The following is a 24,699-nucleotide window of genomic DNA, read 5'->3' as shown; positions in this document are numbered from 1 at the left end:
CCAGGTATTACATAGGGAGAGAGGACCCGGCCCGCGAGGTATTACATAGGGAGAGAGGAGCCTGCCCGCCAGGTATTACATAGGGAGAGAGGAGCCTGCCCACCAGGCATTACATAGGGAGAGAGGAGCCTGCCCGCCAGGTATTACATAGGGAGAGAGAAGCCTGCCCGCCAGGTATTACATAGAGAGAGAGGAGCCTGCCCGCCAGGTATTACATAGGGAGAGAGAAGCCTGTTCGCCACTAATACATGCTCACTGGACATGTGCCCCACCACCACTATGTGTGAACTCAACGTGTACCACACCACCACTACGTGTGAGCTTTGTTTACCTGGGAGAACTCGAGATCGGACTTCAATTGGCTGTTTCGTGCTGTATGAAGACAAATAGATAATAAAGCTTCAAAGAGTTTTCCAGCTGCAGACGCCCAGTCCTGAGCTTCCTCACTAGTCCAGGCCTCTGATGCCTCGTCTGTAGACTGAGCTGGTTGCTGAGACCCCCCCACAGAATCCTGGCTCTGGAGTGAAGCGTCCCCCCTCTCACGAGATTCCGTAACTTGGCGTTCGTTGGAGTGCGAGGACTTAAGGGTTCCAGCACTGAAATCATCAAAAGTGTGAAAGTTGTCGATCACCATATGAAGAAGTTTATAACACAAATCAAAGCCCCCAATCTTGTGGAACTGCTTCTGAAACACTGAACTTCTCAAGTAAAGCCAGTAAGACATAGACCAAATATCTGCTGCCCGCTGTATCTGCTGAGGTGGCGGCAAAGACAAGCTGTCAGTATTCAGCTTGGGTAACATGGTCAGTGGCTCACTTGCCGTGCTGTCATATCCGGACGTGTCTTCTGATTCATTCACCAATTCGAGATCAGACTCAGAATCTTTGCTCACACTCAAAAACGCCAAACAGACAAATAGATTTATTATGTTGATCTTCTGAGTGACTTCCTTTCTTTTCTTGGGACAGCTATCTTTCAGGAGGTCGTAGAGCTGACTTAACCTCTGGGAAACATTGATGCCTTCACGAGGCTTTACGAGATGACCAGAGAGTTGTGATGGCAGCGTGTCCGCCTCACTGCCGCCAACGTCCACACTAGTCTGCTGCTCTCCAAACAATATAAGCTTCTCAAACACCTTTAAACAAGAAAACCTTAATGGATCCAAATTGTGGAGCTCAGTTATTTGATTTATTCCATTTGAATTTAGGAAAGTTTCTCGAACGACCCTGTGGGGGAAGAAAGAAAGAATCCTTAACTTTTCTATTTAATTCGGAGTACAACGTTTCAATCCTTGACCAGACGACACCAAGCCGACACATTTTGTGGAATTTCTGCAAGTTCTGAGTTTTCCTGCCGACTAATGAGTGATAGTAAGGTAGCCGACCAAACCAGGACTGGTCGGACCAAAAGGGTTCCTGACTATGTTCTAAGCACGGAGGATCAAAGAACAAGCATAACCTAGAAACACAAGAACACTGTTACCCTCCGATTAAAACGTACTTGTCCCCTATCCACAGGATCGGGGATTGCAGGGGGTCCAACCTCCATGCCCCTGTTGATCTCCAAATCGGCCCTGGCTTCTTTGTTTCAAATACAGGTGCGGGTCGGCAAGAGACCCACAGTTCTATTAATTGGTCTATGAAGCCAATGGAAAGAGCAGAGCGCTCTCTCTCCGCTGCGAGTCGTGTGCTGTCATGAGTCGTGTGCAGTACCCGTGCCTCTAGTCAAAACAAAGAAGCCAGAAGCACAGAGGTCAGGCCCCCCACCAACTTGTCCCCTATTCTGTATCGTTTTTTGTAAATGGCCGTTTTGCCGCAACCTTAAAGGGTAGTAGTCTTCATGCGTATTTGAGGTTCTCCATGTTCTTTGATGTTCTTACCACATTGTGAGGAATCCTTCTGGTTCCACCGGTACTGGTGGCATCTGTGAGGCCTATTGATTTAGCACAACCCACATAGGGGAGTATGAATAGTACTTGACTAACAATACTACACCAGAAGGCACCCCTTATTTTCTCTTCTTAGCACTGATGACACAATCGGACCAAGCTGTCCCATAATGGTGCAACGGAAAGAAAGGAGGCAGATAAATAGCCAGGTAGAATCTGACAGAACATGAGAGCAAAACTAGTAGACCTAGTAAATCTGGGTTTATGTAATGGAAAAAAATATATCTCTCTCAAAGCAATACAGATGAAGCCTAAAGCCCCTTTCACATCACATGCCTACATGTTCCATGTATAGGCTATGCTCCCACCTCCATAACATATGGGGTTAAGGCGGCTATCCCGCCAAAAAAAGAACATAATTGTCTATTGAATGAGACAGCCACCTTCCTTCAATATGTTCCCAAAGTGATAACATACACTGATAACCTGCTGACGAAGCAATGCAGATGTATAAGTACTGGCCTTAGCTAGTGAATAGGTTCATTTTCCAAATGTATATGTCTCCACTCTGACCCAAAACACAGCAAACAACACTATTGAGTTAAAACACATATACTTTGAGAAAAGATCTCGAATATGGCCACTAGCTGACTACATCAAGGCTACTGAAGTCATTGGGGCCTAGTCTGTCATCGGAGCCAGATTGGGACTATAAACCGGCCAACCAGCTGAGTAAAGGCCCTATTCCACCAACAGATCTGACAGATTATCTGCCAAAGATTTGAAGCCAAACCCAGGAGTGGATTTGAAAATAGGAGAAATCCAGTCTTTCCTTTATGATCTGTTCTCTGTTTATACTCTGTTCCTGGGTTTGGCTTCAAATCTTTGGCAGATAATCTGTTGTCAGATCTGTTGGTGGAATAGGGCCTTACTCTCCACCCCCAGCAGTATGTAAACTACACCAACAAAAAAAGGCAAAAAACGTGGAACATAGAAACACCTAACCCTATGATCAGGGACAATGCTATCACACTGTCTTGTGCTATGCTCCCACAAGAGCGCTGAGGCCAGTGATGGGCACATATGGTCACCACAAGAGCGCTAAGGCCAGTGATGGGTACACATGGTCACCACAAGGGCACTGAGGCCAGAGATGGGTACATATGGTCACCACAAGAGCGCTAAGGCCAGTGATGGGTACACATGGTCACCACAAGAGCACTGAGGCCAGTGATGGGCACATATGGTCACCACAAGAGCGCTAAGGCCAGTGATGGGTACACATGGTCACCACAAGGGCACTGAGGCCAGTGATGGGTACATATGGTCACCACAAGAGCGCTGAGGCCAGTGATGGGCACATATGGTCACCACAAGGGCACTGAGGCCAGTGATGGGTACACATGGTCACCACAAGGGCACTGAGGCCAGTGATGGGTACATATGGTCACCACAAGAGCGCTGAGGCCAGTGATGGGTACATATGGTCACCACAAGAGCGCTAAGGCCAGTGATGGGTACACATGGTCACCACAAGAGCACTGAGGCCAGTGATGGGTACATATGGTCACCACAAGGGCACTGAGGCCAGTGATGGGTACATATGGTCACCACAAGAGCGCTGAGGCAAGTGATTGGTACAAATGGTCACCACAAGAGCGCTAAGGCCAGTGATGGGTACACATGGTCACAAGAGCACTGAGGCCAGTGATGGGTACATATGGTCACCACAAGGGCACTGAGGCCAGTGATGGGTACATATGGTCACCACAAGAGCGCTGAGGCCAGTGATGGGTACACATGGTCACCACAAGAGCGCTAAGGCCAGTGATGGGTACATATGATCACCACAAGAGCACTGAGGCCAGTGATGGGTACATATGGTCACCACAAAGGCAATGAGGCCAGTGATCGGTACATATGGTCACCACAAGGGCACTGAGGCCAGTGATGGGTACACATGGTCACCACAAGAGCACTAAGGCCAGTGATGGGTACACATGGTCACCACAAGAGCACTAAGGCCAGTGATGGGTACACATGGTCACCACAAGAGCACTGAGGCCAGTGATGGGTACAAATGGTCACCACAAGAGCGCTAAGGCCAGTGATGGGTACACATGGTCACCACAAGAGCGCTGAGGCCAGTGATGGGTACACATGGTCACCACAAGAGCGCTGAGGCCAGTGATGGGTACACATGGTCACCACAAGAGCGCTGAGGCCAGTGATGGGTACACATGGTCACCACAAGAGCGCTAAGGCCAGTGATGGGTACATATGGTCACCACAAGAGCACTGCGGCCAGTGATGGGTACACATGTTCACCACAAGAGCGCTGAGGCCAGTGATGGGTACATATGGTCACCACAAGGGCGCTGAGGCCAGTGATGGGTACACATGGTCACCACAAGAGCGCTGAGGCCAGTGATGGGTACATATGGTCACCACAAGGGCACTGAGGCCAGTGATGGGTACACATGGTCACCACAAGGGCGCTGAGGCCAGTGATGGGTACACATGGTCACCACAAGAGCACTGAGGCCAGTGATGGGTACACATGGTCACCACAAGGGCACTGTGGCCAGTGATGGGTACATATGATCTCCACTGGAGTGCTCAGAGAGTTTTTCCTATTTCTGATTTAGGTATTCAGTTTCTGTGAAAAGCCCTTAAAGTAATATTTCACAGTCTTCAACTTCTTGGGACAGGGATGGCAACAATAATAACACCCACTAACCTGGATGGTATAATAACACCCACTAACCTTGATGGTAACAACAACAACACCCACTATCCTGGATGGTAAGTACCAATAATAACACCCACTGACCTGGATTTCAGCAGTTCTGGTAAACTCTTTAAATAAACTTTCAGCACTTGAAGTAAATCTGCTTTCTGTTTGATGTCGGGTTGGTGAGGGAACATAGACGGGGCAGCAGGTTGCTGGCAGTGATGAACCATCGCCACGCCTCTCTGCAGGACTCCATTGAGCAGAAGGGTATACAACTTCCACTGTATGACAGCATTTCCTTCCTGAATCAGGTGGCAGATGTGACCAGCAATCTGCAGGCTCAGCTCCAAGTCCTGGCTAAATACAACCTCCTGGTAAGCTTCTAAGGAATCCCATTTCCACATCATGTCCTCCGAGCCTCTGCCTGGTAATACCCCTTGTAACCTGTAGGGGGCACTGCACACACCTGTTCCTGCAGCCGTCTCCTGTAACCCTGAGAAGTGATCGATGTCCATGGCACACATGTTACAGGAGGCTTGTTGTTTTAGGACACCAGATATTTTACCACCACCCAACTGATCCAACAAGAAAGCGGCCAGGATGCTCAGGATGTGCTGCTGCATGGGCTGAAACGCCGGGACCTTAAAAGCATAAAGAAGCGGTGTAATAACCGATAAGGGATCCATACAACAACAAATGCCAGCATTCTGGACTCCGAGGAGGATCTGCAGGCAGATGGGAGTGGTGGAGATGGAGTGGAGCAGGCGCAGGCAGTGGTGGAGACACACCGCTATACAACAGCTTCTCTCCGGATACTCCGCCTCCCCACCGACGTTCTCATTCTTAAACAGAGAAATGGGAAGACCTGAGAGATCTCTGTGATGGTGCATGAAGTGGGAGAAGTCACATCTGCGATGTCTTTTCCTTGTGCACATGGACTGATGAAGCTGTTCAGATTTGACTTTTTTTATTAAACCGACTATTTTTAAGACATGACTAATAAGGATGATGAGGTGGTCAGCTGCCTGCGACTGCAGATCCTCACACTGGAGGCCTAAGGATTCCATCTGAAGGACGGCGTTCTCAAAGAGGACAAAGCCACCGTTCTGGATGAAGTCGTGCACAAGTTCTATACAATGACTGAAGTAGAGAGGGTTGGGGGCCGCACACCTAAGACACGAGAGAAGAATCTGGAAAACACTTTCAAGGAGATCTGGAATGAGAAAAGCTCCATGCCGACAGCGACACAAATCGGCCACCGAATCCTGGGCAGAATCAAACTTTTTGAGTTTTAAAGATGTTCTTAACAAGTCATTCAGGTTTTTCCTCAGATTATCGGGCATAGCGTCCTTGTGGCTGATGTCGGCAGACACAAGCCGTAACACTGTATGTAAAAGCATCCGCTGCACTAATGCCACCGCCTCATCACTCCACCCTCTCCCCAACGCTGCCGGACCAGGACCGGAATAGCTGCCCACTTCTGACATGAACTCGATTAACGCTGGAATGATGCAAACCGAGAGGGAAGAACTATGATTCAGCAGGATATCCAGTCTGCAAACCTTCTCAAGTAAAGAGAGCAAGATGTGACCGAGATGAAAGGGTGAAGCCTCCCCATGGGACACGGAGGTCACTGCCTCCCCATGGGACACGGAGGTCACTGCCTCCCCATGGGACACGGAGGTCACTGCCTCCCCATGGGACACGGAGGTCACTGCCTCCCCATGGGACACGGAGGTCACTGCCTCCCCATGGGACACGGAGGTCACTGCCTCCCCATGGGACACGGAGGTCACTGCCTCCCCATGGGACACGGAGGTCACTGCCTCCCCATGGGACACGGAGGTCACTGCCTCCCCATGGGACACGGAGGTCACTGCCTCCCCATGGGACACGGAGGTCACTGCCTCCCCATGGGACACGGAGGTCACTGCCTCCCCATGGGACACGGAGGTCACTGCCTCCCCATGGGACACGGAAGTCACTGCCTCCCCATGGGACACGGAGGTCACTGCCTCCCCATGGGACACGGAGGTCACTGCCTCCCCATGGGACACGGAGGACACTGCTTCCCGATGGGACACGGAGGTCATTGGATCTGGAATATTTAGAGCTGTTGGTTTTCCGAGCAGTTTTCTCTGCTTCATGGAGGACAACTGATCTTGTATACTCGTCTCAGAATCTGATGAGGACGACGACTTCCAGTTCTCCTTCACTGAATGGCGACACATACTTTTGGTCTGACGTCTTGTTTTATGTAGGAAGTCAGAAGGAGAGGTTCCTTCCATATCCAACCTTCTATGATGGAGCGGTAACGTGCTGCCAGCAGGGAACGCTTCCAGCCCAGTGGGAAAAAGGCCAAATGCTGAAAAATAAAAACATGAGTAGATTTAGCACAAAGTGTATTCAACGTTTAATGCACAAATACATGATAGATTATCCATAATACACAGCCCCAGATTATCCATAATACACAGCCCCGGATTATCCATAATACACAGCCCCGGATTATCCATAATACACAGCCCCAGATTATCCATAATACACAGCCCCAGATTATCCATAATACACAGCCCCAGATTATCCATAATACACAGCCCCAGATTATCCATAATACACAGCCCCAGATTATCCATAATACACAGCCCCAGATTATCCATAATACACAGCCCCAGATTATCCATAATACACAGCAGATTATCCATAATACACAGCCCCAGATTATCCATAATACACAGCCCCAGATTATCCATAATACACAGCCCCAGATTATCCATAATACACAGCCCCAGATTATCCATAATACACAGCCCCAGATTATCCATAATACACAGCCCCAGATTATCCATAATACACAGCCCCAGATTATCCATAATACATAGCAGATTATCCATAATACACAGCCCCAGATTATCCATAATACACAGCCCCAGATTATCCATAATACACAGCCCCAGATTATCCATAATACATAGCAGATTATCCATAATACACAGCCCCAGATTATCCATAATACACAGCCCCAGATTATCCATAATACACAGCCCCGGATTATCCATAATACACAGCCCCAGATTATCCATAATACACAGCCCCCAATTATCCATAATACACAGCCCCGGATTATCCATAATACACAGCCCCAGATTATCCATAATACACAGCCCCCAATTATCCATAATACACAGCCCCGGATTATCCATAATACACAGCCCCAGATTATCCATAATACACAGCCCCAGATTATCCATAATACACAGCAGATTATCCATAATACACAGCCCCAGATTATCCATAATACACAGCCCCAGATTATCCATAATACACAGCCCCAGATTATCCATAATACACAGCCCCAGATTATCCATAATACACAGCCCCAGATTATCCATAATACACAGCCCCCAATTATCCATAATACATAGCAGATTATCCATAATACACAGCCCCCAATTATCCATAATACACAGCCCCCAATTATCCATAATACATAGCAGATTATCCATAATACACAGCCCCCAATTATCCATAATACACAGCAGATTATCCATAATACACAGCCCCAGATTATCCATAATACACAGCCCCAGATTATCCATAATACACAGCCCCAGATTATCCATAATACACAGCCCCAGATTATCCATAATACATAGCAGATTATCCATAATACACAGCCCCCAATTATCCATAATACATAGCAGATTATCCATAATACACAGCCCCCAATTATCCATAATACACAGCAGATTATCCATAATACACAGCCCCAGATTATCCATAATACATAGCAGATTATCCATAATACACAGCCCCAGATTATCCATAATACACAGCCCCAGATTATCCATAATACATAGCAGATTATCCATAATACATAAAGGTCTCCTTTCTGCACCATCTTCCAGTGTCACCCGCCATGGCTGCCCCCTTTCTCCCCTCATCTTCTTACTGAGCCCTGAGCCCTTCCTCCGCCATGTCTGGTGTCTGTGTAGGGAGTAAGGAGCATGTGGTTGCGGCCTATGAGGATGACCATTTCACCCGACCTCTCATCCATCATCCTCATTTACTTTCAGAACGTGTTACACACCGAGCTTTATCCAACTAAAAAACCTCCAGAAGTCAAAAGCCTTTCGCATATGGCTATGCCCTGCTGCCGTCCCTTGCTGCCGTCATCGTCCCCAGCCACCATTGCCCCGTCGCCGTCCCCTACTGTGGCCGTGGCGCTTGAATCTTCCTTCCCCTTCTGGTGGGCTCAGATATCTCTATCTTACCTCTAACACCTCAGCCGTGTTCAGGACAAATTACCCCCCCCCCCATGCCCATAGAGGCGGATTAAGAGCCCTATTCCACTAGACAATTATCGTTCAGATTATCGTTAAATCATTTGAATCTAAACGATAATCGTTCGGTTGAAATGCAGTTAACGATTAACGACCGAACGAGAAATCGTTGATCGCTTTATAAGACCTGGACCTATTTTTATCGTTGCTCGTTTGCAAAATGTTCGCAAATCATTTGAATAAGACGTCGTTCGCAGGAGATACGAACGCAATAGTGAAGAAAAAACAATTGCAAATACGATCATAAGTAACGATTATCGTTCCATGAAAATGAGTGAACGTTTTCAGGTCTTTTGCAATAGCGGTCGTTTGAGATCGTTAACGTTTATGCGAACGATAATCGTCCAGTGGAATAGGGCCCTTACTGCGGTGGCAGAGGGGCACGTTCACCTGGTTCGGCCTTTGTGCCATCTTCAGGATGAAGGTTCTCCCCAGGATACTCTTATTTTACTACAGACCTTATCGACTAGTGAGCCCTTATCCTATTTACGGAAAATCTCCTCTCTGCTCCCGAAATTTATTTGGGCTCACAAGTGACCTTGTCTGGCCAAGTCAACGCTATATCGCCCCAGAGCCAGTGGTGGGGTGGACCCCTCTAACCTCTAGCAGTATTGGGCTGCAGCACATCTTACCAGGGTTCTGGACGGGCACAGACGCCCTGACTAAACTCCAGGTGGAATTGGCCCTTTACTCGTGGCCCCCTGGTTCTCCTCCGTGCTGGTACTCACCCTCCCCCAGCCCCCACACTCAAACGCAAAGACTTTAGGATTTATTCAGGCTCTCGATTATGGATCTGGACCTCCCAGATCTGTTCCATAGGGTTCTAGGTGGCTTTACACCAATCACTTCCTTCTCTCCTAACCCAATGATCTAGCTGCCCCCCCATGGGTGTTTTTTCCCTTCTCTCTCCCCGCTCTCCCTCTTCTCTTTTTAGTCCTTGGCTCTTCATCCCTTGGGGTTTGGGCGGTTGTCGCCCTTGGTTTATCATCATTGTCAGCTTTCAGGGTTCTGCGTGCCTTTTCCTTATGCCGTGTGTTCATGGTAGTTTTGCGCTCGGCAACGAAACGCTTGTTGGATTGTTTTATTAGGTTTGAAAATAATAAATTCAGAATTAAAAAAAATAATTTACAATAATTGCGCCGCATCCACGATAACCCGAATAAAATCATCATCACTTATCCAGCACAATAAAAAACGCCAGGATTTAAGTATTTTATCGGCCGCCCAGAAAATGGAAAAAAATAAAAATAAAATAAAATGGTATCACTGAAAAGGAGAACTTGTTCCACAAAAACTAAGCCCTCCTGCGGCTACGACACTGGAAAAATAGAAAGCATACGCCGATCGGGAGGCGGCCATGGAAAAACACAAAAAAAACACACTGTAATTTAGACCCAGAACTGTGGTGCAAATGACAACTCATGGACTGGGTTCCTGACAACCACTCTGCTACTATAAGGAGGGGTGCTCTATACACCCCTCCTTACTGTACAGCCCCAGAGGGTTAGTAGTGATGCTAATGCATCACTAATTAACCCCTTACACTCCATGGAACGGATGTACTGCAACTGACCCACAGAGCATACCGGCTCCACATTATAGGTGGTGAAATACATGACCTCTAGTGTGGAGTCAGTCTGCGACCTACACGCCACTCTTTCAGCGTAAGCTTAAGTAGGCATGATCAGTGTATGTCGGGGAAAAGTGGCATAAATTGTTAATAAATCTCCCTCACAGTATATACCTATATATATTAGCAGTGGAGGAGTACAGATACAGTACACATACCTATGTATATTCAGGGGAGGAGTACAGCTACAGTACACATATCTATATATTAGCGGTAGTGGAGTACAGATACAGTACACATACCTATATATATTAGCAGTGGTGGAGTACAGATACAGTACACATACCTATATATATTAGCAGTGGTGGAGTACAGATACAGTACACATACCTATATATATTAGCAGTGGTGGAGTACAGATACAGTACACATACCTATATATATTAGCAGTGGTGGAGTACAGATACAGTACACATACCTATATATATTAGCAGTGGTACGGTGAGTAAAGATACAGTGTGTGTATATATTTTTTTTATTAATTAGAGGGTCAGGCTGGAGTACATATACAGTATAAATACACACACATTATATATAAATTATATATATACATATATATATATATATATATATATATATATATATATATATACACACACACACACACACACACACACACATATACATACACTAGGGCAGAACAGCCAATCACAGCTCAGCTTTACCCAATGACTGCTTCTGTTATACAGAGGGATTATCGCCAGCGACCATTGTTAGATGTACTACAGTTAACCCCACGATGGACAAGCCACCATTAGATTGTGGCCGATTGTGTCAGAAATCATTGTCTTTTGCTGATAATTCGCTAATCCGTTCATTTAAACGGTAACTCCAGGTAAAGGTTAAAAAAAAATATAACTTCTGCAGAAGCATATAGCAATACTTACCTATCTATCCCAGTTTTCAAACTACCAAAAATCCATTTGTTTGAGCACTTCCTGGTTGGGCACTTAGACACAGTACTACAGGTTCCAGAATGCATTGCTTTCCCGCAGCTGTTCATCGCAATCCCCCACCCTGCCAATTCCCCGCCCAAAGCTACTGCAGAACATCTAGGCTGTGTTCACACATTGCAGTTTTATTGTGTTACTGAATTATTTGCAGGACTTTACCATTTCATTGTGGTCCCACCTGCACAGCACACAGTTACTACCTGTAACACCACACAGCACGCTGTATTCTCTACCTGTAACACCACACAGCACGCTGTATTCTCTACCTGTAACACCACACAGCACACTGTATTCTCTACCTGTAACACCACACAGCTCTGTATTCTCTACCTGTAACACCACACAGCACACTGTATTCTCTACCTGTAACACCACACAGCACACTGTATTCTCTACCTGTAACACCACACAGCACTGTATTCTCTACCTGTAACACCACACAGCGCGCTGTATTCTCTACCTGTAACACCACACAGCACTGTATTCTCTACCTGTAACACCACACAGCACACTGTATTCTCTACCTGTAACACCACACAGCACTGTATTCTCTACCTGTAACACCACACAGCACACTGTATTCTCTACCTGTAACACCACACAGCGCTGTATTCTCTACCTGTAACACCACACAGCACTGTATTCTCTACCTGTAACACCACACAGCACACTGTATTCTCTACCTGTAACACCACACAGCACGCTGTATTCTCTATCTGTAACACCACACAGCACCCTGTATTCTCTACCTGTAACACCACACAGCATGCTGTATTCTCTACCTGTAACATCACACAGCACTGTATTCTCTACCTGTAACACCACACAGCGCTGTATTCTCTACCTGTAACACCACACAACACTGTATTATCTATCTGTAACACCACACAGCACACTGTATTCTCTACCTGTAACACCACACAGCACGCTGTATTCTCTACCTGTAACACCACACAGCACTGTATTCTCTACCTGTAACACCACACAGCACTGTATTCTGTACCTGTAACACCACACAGCACGCTGTATTCTCTATCTGTAACACCACACAGCATGCTGTATTCTCTACCTGTAACACCACACAGCACTGTATTCTCTACCTGTAACACCACACAGCACGCTGTATTCTCTACCTGTAACACCACACAGCACTGTATTCTCTACCTGTAACACCACACAGCACACTGTATTCTCTACCTGTAACACCACACAGCATGCTGTATTCTCTACCTGTAACATCACACAGCACTGTATTCTCTACCTGTAACACCACACAGCACTGTATTCTCTACCTGTAACACCACACAGCGCTGTATTCTCTACCTGTAACACCACACAACACTGTATTATCTATCTGTAACACCACACAGCACACTGTATTCTCTACCTGTAACACCACACAGCACGCTGTATTCTCTACCTGTAACACCACACAGCACTGTATTCTCTACCTGTAACACCACACAGCACTGTATTCTGTACCTGTAACACCACACAGCACGCTGTATTCTCTATCTGTAACACCACACAGCACACTGTATTCTCTACCTGTAACACCACACAGCACGCTGTATTCTCTACCTGTAACACTACACAGCACTGTATTCTCTACCTGTAACACCACACAGCACTGTATTCTCTACCTGTAACACCACATAGCACGCTGTATTCTCTACCTGTAACACCACACAGCACGCTGTATTCTCTACCTGTAACACCACACAGCACGCTGTATTCTCTACCTGTAACACCACACAGCACGCTGTATTCTCTACCTGTAACACCACACAGCACTGTATTCTCTATCTGTAACACCACACAGCACGCTGTATTCTCTACCTGTAACACCACACAGCACGCTGTATTCTCTATCTGTAACACCACACAGCACGCTGTATTCTCTACCTGTAACACCACACAGCACACTGTATTCTCTACCTGTAACACCACACAGCACACTGTATTCTCTACCTGTAACACCACACAGCACTGTATCCTCTACCTGTAACACCGCACAGCACGCTGTATTCTCTACCTGTAACACCACACAGCACTGTATTCTCTACCTGTAACACCACACAGCACGCTGTATTCACTACCTGTAACACCACACAGCACCCTGTATTCTCTACCTGTAACACCACACAGCACGCTGTATTCTCTACCTGTAACACCACACAGCACGCTGTATTCTCTACCTGTAACACCACACAGCACTGTATTCTCTACCTGTAACACCACACAGCACGCTGTATTCTCTACCTGTAACACCACACAGCACGCTGTATTCTCTACCTGTAACACCACACTGTATTCTCTACCTGTAACACCACACAGCGCGCTGTATTCTCTACCTGTAACACCACACAGCGCTGTATTCTCTACCTGTAACACCACACAGCACTGTATTCTCTACCTGTAACACCACACAGCACACTGTATTCTCTACCTGTAACACCACACAGCACGCTGTATTCTCTACCTGTAACACCACACAGCACGCTGTATTCTCTACCTGTAACACCACACAGCACACTGTATTCTCTACCTGTAACACCACACAGCACACTGTATTCTCTACCTGTAACACCACACATCGCTGTATTCTCTCCCTGTAACACCACACAGCACGCTGTATTCTCTACCTGTAACACCACACAGCACGCTGTATTCTCTACCTGTAACACCACACAGCACGCTGTATTCTCTACCTGTAACACCACACAGCACTGTATTCTCTACCTGTAACACCACACATCGCTGTATTCTCTACCTGTAACACCACACAGCACGCTGTATTCTCTACCTGTAACACCACACAGCACGCTGTATTCTCTACCTGTAACACCACACAGCACTGTATTCTCTACCTGTAACACCACACATCGCTGTATTCTCTACCTGTAACACCACACAGCACGCTGTATTCTCTACCTGTAACACCACACAGCACGCTGCATTCTCTACCTGTAACACCACACAGCACGCTGTATTCTCTACCTGTAACACCACACATCGCTGTATTCTCTCCCTGTAACACCACACAGCACGCTGTATTCTCTACCTGTAACACCACACAGCACGCTGTATTCTCTACCTGTAACACCACACAGCACTGTATTCTCTACCTGTAATACCACACAGCACGCTGTATTCTCTGCCTGTAACACCACACAGCACTGTATTCTCTACCTGTAACACCACACAGCACACTGTATTCTCTACCTATAACATCACACAGCACACTGTATTCTCTACCTGTAACATCACACAGCACTGTATTCTCTACCTGTAACACCACACAGCACACTGTATTCTCTACCTGTAACACCACACAGCACTGTATTCTCTACCTGTAACATCACACAGCACACTGTATTCTCTACCTGTAACACCACACAGCACTGTATTCTCTACCTGTAACACCACACAGCACACTGTATTCTCTACCTGTAACACCACACAGCACTGTATTCTCTACCTGTAACACCACACAGCACTGTATTCTCTACCTGTAACACCACACAGCACGCTGTATTCTCTACCTGTAACACCACACAGCACCCTGTATTCTCTACCTGTAACACCACACAGCACCCTGTATTCTCTACCTGTAACACCACACAGCACTGTATTCTCTACCTGTAACACCACACAGCACTGTATTCTCTACCTGTAACACCACACAGCACTGTATTCTCTACCTGTAACACCACACAGCGCTGTATTCTCTACCTGTAACTACACACAGCACGCTGTATTCTCTACCTGTAACACCACACAGCACTGTATTCTCTACCTGTAACACCGCACAGCACGCTGTATTCTCTACCTGTAACACCACACAGCACGCTGTATTCTCTACCTGTAACACCACACAGCACTGTATTCTCTACCTGTAACACCACACAGCACGCTGTATTCTCTACCTGTAACACCACACAGCGCGCTGTATTCTCTACCTGTAACATCACACAGCACTGTATTCTCTACCTGTAACATCACACAGCACTGTATTCTCTACCTGTAACACCACACAGCACTGTATTCTCTACCTGTAACACCACACAGCACGCTGTATTCACTACCTGTAACACCACATAGCACACTGTATTCTCTACCTGTAACACCACACAGCACACTGTATTCTCTACCTGTAACACCACACAGCACGCTGTATTCTCTACCTGTAACACCACACAGCACACTGTATTCTCTACCTGTAACACCACACAGCACGCTGTATTCTCTACCTGTAACACCACACTGTATTCTCTACCTGTAACACCACACATCGCTGTATTCTCTCCCTGTAACATCACACAGCACACTGTATTCTCTACCTGTAACACCACACAGCACGCTGTATTCTCTACCTGTAACACCACACAGCACGCTGTATTCTCTACCTGTAACACCACACAGCACGCTGTATTCTCTACCTGTAACACCACACAGCACGCTGTATTCTCTACCTGTAACACCACACATCGCTGTATTCTCTACCTGTAACACCACACAGCACGCTGTATTCTCTACCTGTAACACCACACAGCACACTGTATTCTCTACCTGTAACACCACACAGCACGCTGTATTCTCTACCTGTAACACCACATAGCCCTGTATTCTCTACCTGTAACACCACACAGCACTGTATTCTACCTGTAACACCACACATCGCTGTATTCTCTACCTGTAACACCACACAGCACTGTATTCTACCTGTAACACCACACATCGCTGTATTCTCTACCTGTAACACCACACAGCACTGTATTCCCTACCTGTAACACCACACAGCACGCTGTATTCTCTACCTGTAACACACAGCGCTGTATTCTCTACCTGTAACACCACACAGCACGCTGTATTCTCTACCTGTAACACCACACAGCACACTGTATTCTCTACCTGTAACACCACACAGCACACTGTATTCTCTACCTGTAACACCACACAGCGCTGTATTCTCTACCTGTAACACCACACAGCACACTGTATTCTCTACCTGTAACACCACACAGCACACTGTATTCTCTACCTGTAACACCACACAGCACTGTATTCTCTACCTGTAACACCACACAACACTGTATTCTCTACCTGTAACACCACACAGCACTGTATTCTCTACCTGTAACACCACACAGCACTGTATTCTCTACCTGTAACACCACACAGAACACTGTATTCTCTACCTGTAACACCACACAGCACACTGTATTCTCTACCTGTAACACCACACAGCACTGTATTCTCTACCTGTAACACCACACAGCACGCTGTATTCTCTACCTGTAACACCACACAGCACTGTATTCTCTACCTGTAACACCACACAGCACGCTGTATTCTCTACCTGTAACACCACACAGCACGCTGTAGTCTCTACCTGTAACACCACACAGCACTGTATTCTCTACCTGTAACACCACACAGCACTGTATTCTCTACCTGTAACACCACACAGCACTGTATTCTCTACCTGTAACACCACACAGCACTGTATTCTCTACCTGTAACACCACACAGCACGCTGTATTCTCTACCTGTAACACCACACAGCACGCTGTATTCTCTACCTGTAACACCACACAGCACTGTATTCTCTACCTGTAACACCACACAGCACACTGTATTCTCTACCTGTAACACCACACAGCACGCTGTATTCTCTACCTGTAACACCACACAGCACGCTGTATTCTCTACCTGTAATACCACACAGCACGCTGTATTCTCTACCTGTAACACCACACAGCACGCTGTATTCTCTACCTGTAACACCACACAGCACGCTGTATTCTCTACCTGTAACACCACACAGCACGCTGTATTCTCTACCTGTAACACTACACAGCGCTGTATTCTCTACCTGTAACACCACACAGCACGCTGTATTCTCTACCTGTAACACCACACAGCACTGTATTCTCTACCTGTAACACCACACAGCACGCTGTATTCTCTACCTGTAACACCACACAGCACTGTATTCTCTACCTGTAATACCACACAGCACTGTATTCTCTACCTGTAACACCACACAGCACGCTGTATTCTCTACCTGTAACACCACACAGCACTGTATTCTCTACCTGTAACACCACACAGCACACTGTATTCTCTACCTGTAACACCACACAGCACTGTATTCTCTACCTGTAACATCACACAGCACGCTGTATTCTCTACCTGTAACACCACACAGCACTGTATTCTCTACCTGTAACACCACACAGCACACTGTATTCTCCACCTGTAACACCACACAGCACACTGTATTCTCTACCTGTAACACCACACAGCGCTGTATTCTCTACCTGTAACACCACACAGCACACTGTATTCTCTACCTGTAACACCACACAGCGCTGTATTCTCTACCTGTAACACCACACAGCACTGTATTCTCTACCTGTAACATCACACAGCACGCTGTATTCTCTACCTGTAACACCACACAGCACTGTATTCTCTACCTGTAACACCACACAGCACGCTGTATTCTCTACCTGTAACACCACACAGCACACTGTATTCTCTACCTGTAACACCACACAGCACACTGTATTCTCTACCTGTAACACCACACAGCGCGCTGTATTCTCTACCTGTAACACCACACAGCACGCTGTATTCTCTACCTGTAACACCACACAGCACACTGTATTCTCTACCTGTAACACCACACAGCACGCTGTATTCTCTACCTGTAACACCACACAGCACACTGTATTCTCTACCTGTAACAGCACGCTGTATTCTCTACCTGTAACACCACACAGCACTGTATTCTCTACCTGTAACACCACACAGCACGCTGTATTCTCTACCTGTAACACCACACAGCGCTGTATTCTCTACCTGTAACACCACACAGCACTGTATTCTCTACCTGTAACACCACACAGCGCTGTATTCTCTACCTGTAACACCACACAGCACTGTATTCTCTACCTGTAACACCACACAGCACGCTGTATTCTCTACCTGTAACAGCACACTGTATTCTCTTCCTGTAACACCACACAGCACTGTATTCTCTACCTGTAACACCACACAGCACGCTGTATTCTCCACCTGTAACACCACACAGCACGCTGTATTCTCTACCTGTAACACAACACAGCACACTGTATTCTCTACCTGTAACAGCACACAGCACTGTATTCTCTACCTGTAACACCACACAGCACGCTGTATTCTCTACCTTTAACAACACACAGCACTGTATTCTCTACCTGTAACACCACACAGCACACTGTATTCTCTACCTGTAACACCACACAGCACTGTATTCTCTACCTGTAACACCACACAGCACTGTATTCTCTACCTGTAACACCACACAGCACGCTGTATTCTCTACCTGTAACACCACACAGCACACTGTATTCTCTACCTGTAACACCACACAGCACGCTGTATTCTCTACCTGTAACACCACACAGCACGCTGTATTCTCTACCTGTAACACCACACAGCACGCTGTATTCTCTACCTGTAACACCACACAGCACTGTATTCTCTACCTGTAACACCACACAGCGCTGTATTCTCTACCTGTAACTACACACAGCACGCTGTATTCTCTACCTGTAACACCACACAGCACTGTATTCTCTACCTGTAACACCGCACAGCACGCTGTATTCTCTACCTGTAACACCACACAGCACGCTGTATTCTCTACCTGTAACACCACACAGCACTGTATTCTCTACCTGTAACACCACACAGCACGCTGTATTCTCTACCTGTAACACCACACAGCGCGCTGTATTCTCTACCTGTAACACCACACAGCACGCTGTGTTCTCTACCTGTAACATCACACAGCACTGTATTCTCTACCTGTAACATCACACAGCACTGTATTCTCTACCTGTAACACCACACAGCACTGTATTCTCTACCTGTAACACCACACAGCACGCTGTATTCACTACCTGTAACACCACATAGCACGCTGTATTCTCTACCTGTAACACCACACAGCACTGTATTCTCTACCTGTAACACCACACAGCACGCTGTATTCTCTACCTGTAACACCACACAGCACGCTGTATTCACTACCTGTAACACCACACAGCACCCTGTATTCTCTACCTGTAACACCACACTGTATTCTCTACCTGTAACACCACACATCGCTGTATTCTCTCCCTGTAACATCACACAGCACACTGTATTCTCTACCTGTAACACCACACAGCACGCTGTATTCTCTACCTGTAACACCACACAGCACGCTGTATTCTCTACCTGTAACACCACACAGCACGCTGTATTCTCTACCTGTAACACCACACAGCACGCTGTATTCTCTACCTGTAACACCACACATCGCTGTATTCTCTACCTGTAACACCACACAGCACGCTGTATTCTCTACCTGTAACACCACACAGCACGCTGTATTCTCTACCTGTAACACCACATAGCCCTGTATTCTCTACCTGTAACACCACACAGCACTGTATTCTACCTGTAACACCACACATCGCTGTATTCTCTACCTGTAACACCACACAGCACTGTATTCTACCTGTAACACCACACATCGCTGTATTCTCTACCTGTAACACCACACAGCACTGTATTCCCTACCTGTAACACCACACAGCACGCTGTATTCTCTACCTGTAACACACAGCGCTGTATTCTCTACCTGTAACACCACACAGCACGCTGTATTCTCTACCTGTAACACCACACAGCACACTGTATTCTCTACCTGTAACACCACACAGCACACTGTATTCTCTACCTGTAACACCACACAGCGCTGTATTCTCTACCTGTAACACCACACAGCACACTGTATTCTCTACCTGTAACACCACACAGCACACTGTATTCTCTACCTGTAACACCACACAGCACTGTATTCTCTACCTGTAACACCACACAACACTGTATTCTCTACCTGTAACACCACACAGCACTGTATTCTCTACCTGTAACACCACACAGCACTGTATTCTCTACCTGTAACACCACACAGAACACTGTATTCTCTACCTGTAACACCACACAGCACACTGTATTCTCTACCTGTAACACCACACAGCACTGTATTCTCTACCTGTAACACCACACAGCACGCTGTATTCTCTACCTGTAACACCACACAGCACTGTATTCTCTACCTGTAACACCACACAGCACGCTGTATTCTCTACCTGTAACACCACACAGCACGCTGTATTCTCTACCTGTAACACCACACAGCACTGTATTCTCTACCTGTAACACCACACAGCACTGTATTCTCTACCTGTAACACCACACAGCACTGTATTCTCTACCTGTAACACCACACAGCACTGTATTCTCTACCTGTAACACCACACAGCACGCTGTATTCTCTACCTGTAACACCACACAGCACGCTGTATTCTCTACCTGTAACACCACACAGCACTGTATTCTCTACCTGTAACACCACACAGCACACTGTATTCTCTACCTGTAACACCACACAGCACGCTGTATTCTCTACCTGTAACACCACACAGCACGCTGTATTCTCTACCTGTAATACCACACAGCACGCTGTATTCTCTACCTGTAACACCACACAGCACGCTGTATTCTCTACCTGTAACACCACACAGCACGCTGTATTCTCTACCTGTAACACCACACAGCACGCTGTATTCTCTACCTGTAACACTACACAGCGCTGTATTCTCTACCTGTAACACCACACAGCACGCTGTATTCTCTACCTGTAACACCACACAGCACTGTATTCTCTACCTGTAACACCACACAGCACGCTGTATTCTCTACCTGTAACACCACACAGCACTGTATTCTCTACCTGTAATACCACACAGCACTGTATTCTCTACCTGTAACACCACACAGCACGCTGTATTCTCTACCTGTAACACCACACAGCACTGTATTCTCTACCTGTAACACCACACAGCACACTGTATTCTCTACCTGTAACACCACACAGCACTGTATTCTCTACCTGTAACATCACACAGCACGCTGTATTCTCTACCTGTAACACCACACAGCACTGTATTCTCTACCTGTAACACCACACAGCACACTGTATTCTCCACCTGTAACACCACACAGCACACTGTATTCTCTACCTGTAACACCACACAGCGCTGTATTCTCTACCTGTAACACCACACAGCACACTGTATTCTCTACCTGTAACACCACACAGCGCTGTATTCTCTACCTGTAACACCACACAGCACTGTATTCTCTACCTGTAACATCACACAGCACGCTGTATTCTCTACCTGTAACACCACACAGCACTGTATTCTCTACCTGTAACACCACACAGCACGCTGTATTCTCTACCTGTAACACCACACAGCACACTGTATTCTCTACCTGTAACACCACACAGCACACTGTATTCTCTACCTGTAACACCACACAGCGCGCTGTATTCTCTACCTGTAACACCACACAGCACGCTGTATTCTCTACCTGTAACACCACACAGCACACTGTATTCTCTACCTGTAACACCACACAGCACGCTGTATTCTCTACCTGTAACACCACACAGCGCTGTATTCTCTACCTGTAACACCACACAGCGCTGTATTCTCTATCTGTAACACCACATAGCACTGTATTCTCTTCCTGTAACACCACACAGCACGCTGTATTCTCTACCTGTAACACCACACAGCACGCTGTATTCTCTACCTGTAACACTACACAGCACTGTATTCTCTACCTGTAACACCACACAGCATGCTGTATTCTCTACCTGTAACACCACACAGCACTGTATTCTCTACCTGTAACACCACACAGCACGCTGTATTCTCTACCTGTAACACCACACAGCACACTGTATTCTCTACCTGTAACAGCACGCTGTATTCTCTACCTGTAACACCACACAGCACTGTATTCTCTACCTGTAACACCACACAGCACGCTGTATTCTCTACCTGTAACACCACACAGCGCTGTATTCTCTACCTGTAACACCACACAGCACTGTATTCTCTACCTGTAACACCACACAGCGCTGTATTCTCTACCTGTAACACCACACAGCACTGTATTCTCTACCTGTAACACCACACAGCACACTGTATTCTCTACCTGTAACAGCACGCTGTATTCTCTACCTGTAACACCACACAGCACTGTATTCTCTACCTGTAACACCACACAGCACGCTGTATTCTCCACCTGTAACACCACACAGCACGCTGTATTCTCTACCTGTAACACCACACAGCACACTGTATTCTCTACCTGTAACACCACACAGCACGCTGTATTCTCTACCTGTAACACCACACAGCACGCTGTATTCTCTACCTTTAACACCACACAGCACTGTATTCTCTACCTGTAACACCACACAGCACACTGTATTCTCTACCTGTAACACCACACAGCACTGTATTCTCTACCTGTAACACCACACAGCACTGTATTCTCTACCTGTAACACCACACAGCACGCTGTATTCTCTACCTGTAACACCACACAGCACACTGTATTCTCTACCTGTAACACCACACAGCACGCTGTATTCTCTACCTGTAACACCACACAGCACGCTGTATTCTCTACCTGTAACACCACACAGCACGCTGTATTCTCTACCTGTAACACCACACAGCACTGTATTCTCTACCTGTAACACCACACAGCACACTGTATTCTCTACCTGTAACACCACACAGCACTGTATTCTCTACCTGTAACACCACACAGCACTGTATTCTCTACCTGTAACACCACACAGCACGCTGTATTCTGTACCTGTAACACCACACAGCACTGTATTCTCTACCTGTAACACCACACAGCACTGTATTCTCTACCTGTAACACCACACAGCACGCTGTATTCTCTACCTGTAACACCACACAGCACTGTATTCTCTACCTGTAACACCACATAGCAGGCTGTATTCTCTACCTGTAACACCACACAGCACTGTATTCTCTACCTGTAACACCACATAGCACGCTGTATTCTCTACCTGTAACACCACACAGCACTGTATTCTCTACCTGTAACATCACACAGCACGCTGTATTCTCTACCTGTAACACCACACAGCACTGTATTCTCTACCTGTAACACCACACAGCACACTGTATTCTCTACCTGTAACACCACACAGCACGCTGTATTCTCTACCTGTAACACCACACAGCGCGCTGTATTCTCTACCTGTAACACCACACAGCGCGCTGTATTCTCTACCTGTAACACCACACTGTATTCTCTACCTGTAACACCACACAGCAATGTATTCTCTACCTGTAACACCACACAGCACGCTGTATTCTCTACCTGTAACACCACACTGTATTCTCTACCTGTAACACCACACAGCACTGTATTCTCTACCTGTAACATCACACAGCACACTGTATTCTCTACCTGTAACACCGCACAGCACGCTGTATTCTCTACCTGTAACACCACACAGCACGCTGTATTCTCTACCTGTAACACCACACAGCACGCTGTATTCTCTACCTGTAACACCACACAGCACACTGTATTCTCTACCTGTAACACCACACAGCACGCTGTATTCTCTACCTGTAACACCACACAGCACGCTGTATTCTCTACATGTAACACCACACAGCGCTGTATTCTCTACCTGTAACACCACACAGCGCGCTGTATTCTCTACCTGTAACACCACACAGCGCGCTGTATTCTCTACCTGTAACACCACACTGTATTCTCTACCTGTAACACCACACAGCACTGTATTCTCTACCTGTAACATCACACAGCACACTGTATTCTCTACCTGTAACACCGCACAGCACGCTGTATTCTCTACCTGTAACACCACACAGCACGCTGTATTCTCTACCTGTAACACCACACAGCACGCTGTATTCTCTACCTGTAACACCACACAGCACACTGTATTCTCTACCTGTAACACCACACAGCACGCTGTATTCTCTACCTGTAACACCACACAGCACACTGTATTCTCTACCTGTAACACCACACAGCACTGTATTCTCTACCTGTAACACCACACAGCACGCTGTATTCTCTACCTGTAACACCACACAGCACTGTATTCTCTACCTGTAACACCACACAGCACACTGTATTCTCTACCTGTAACACCACACAGCACGCTG

General features: G+C 46.7%; 1 protein-coding gene across 1 annotated transcript in view; it reads right to left on the bottom strand.

Moving 5' to 3' along the window:
- Nucleotides 1-24,699, bottom strand: part of LYST (lysosomal trafficking regulator) — a 442,781-nt gene that overhangs the window by 351,657 nt on the left and 66,425 nt on the right. Inside the window, exons 3-4 of the mRNA XM_069954584.1 lie at nucleotides 4,722-6,987; nucleotides 332-1,226 (exon numbers count right to left, since the gene is read on the bottom strand). Of these exons, the coding sequence (XP_069810685.1) occupies nucleotides 332-1,226; nucleotides 4,722-6,987 (3,161 nt within the window). The remainder of the gene's footprint in view (nucleotides 1-331; nucleotides 1,227-4,721; nucleotides 6,988-24,699) is intronic.

The sequence above is a fragment of the Dendropsophus ebraccatus genome, chromosome 15, assembly GCF_027789765.1.
Source record: "Dendropsophus ebraccatus isolate aDenEbr1 chromosome 15, aDenEbr1.pat, whole genome shotgun sequence".
NCBI lineage: Eukaryota > Metazoa > Chordata > Amphibia > Anura > Hylidae > Dendropsophus > Dendropsophus ebraccatus.
The sequence above is the reverse complement of the archived record's forward strand: the minus strand, read 5'-3'. Positions and strand labels throughout refer to the sequence as shown.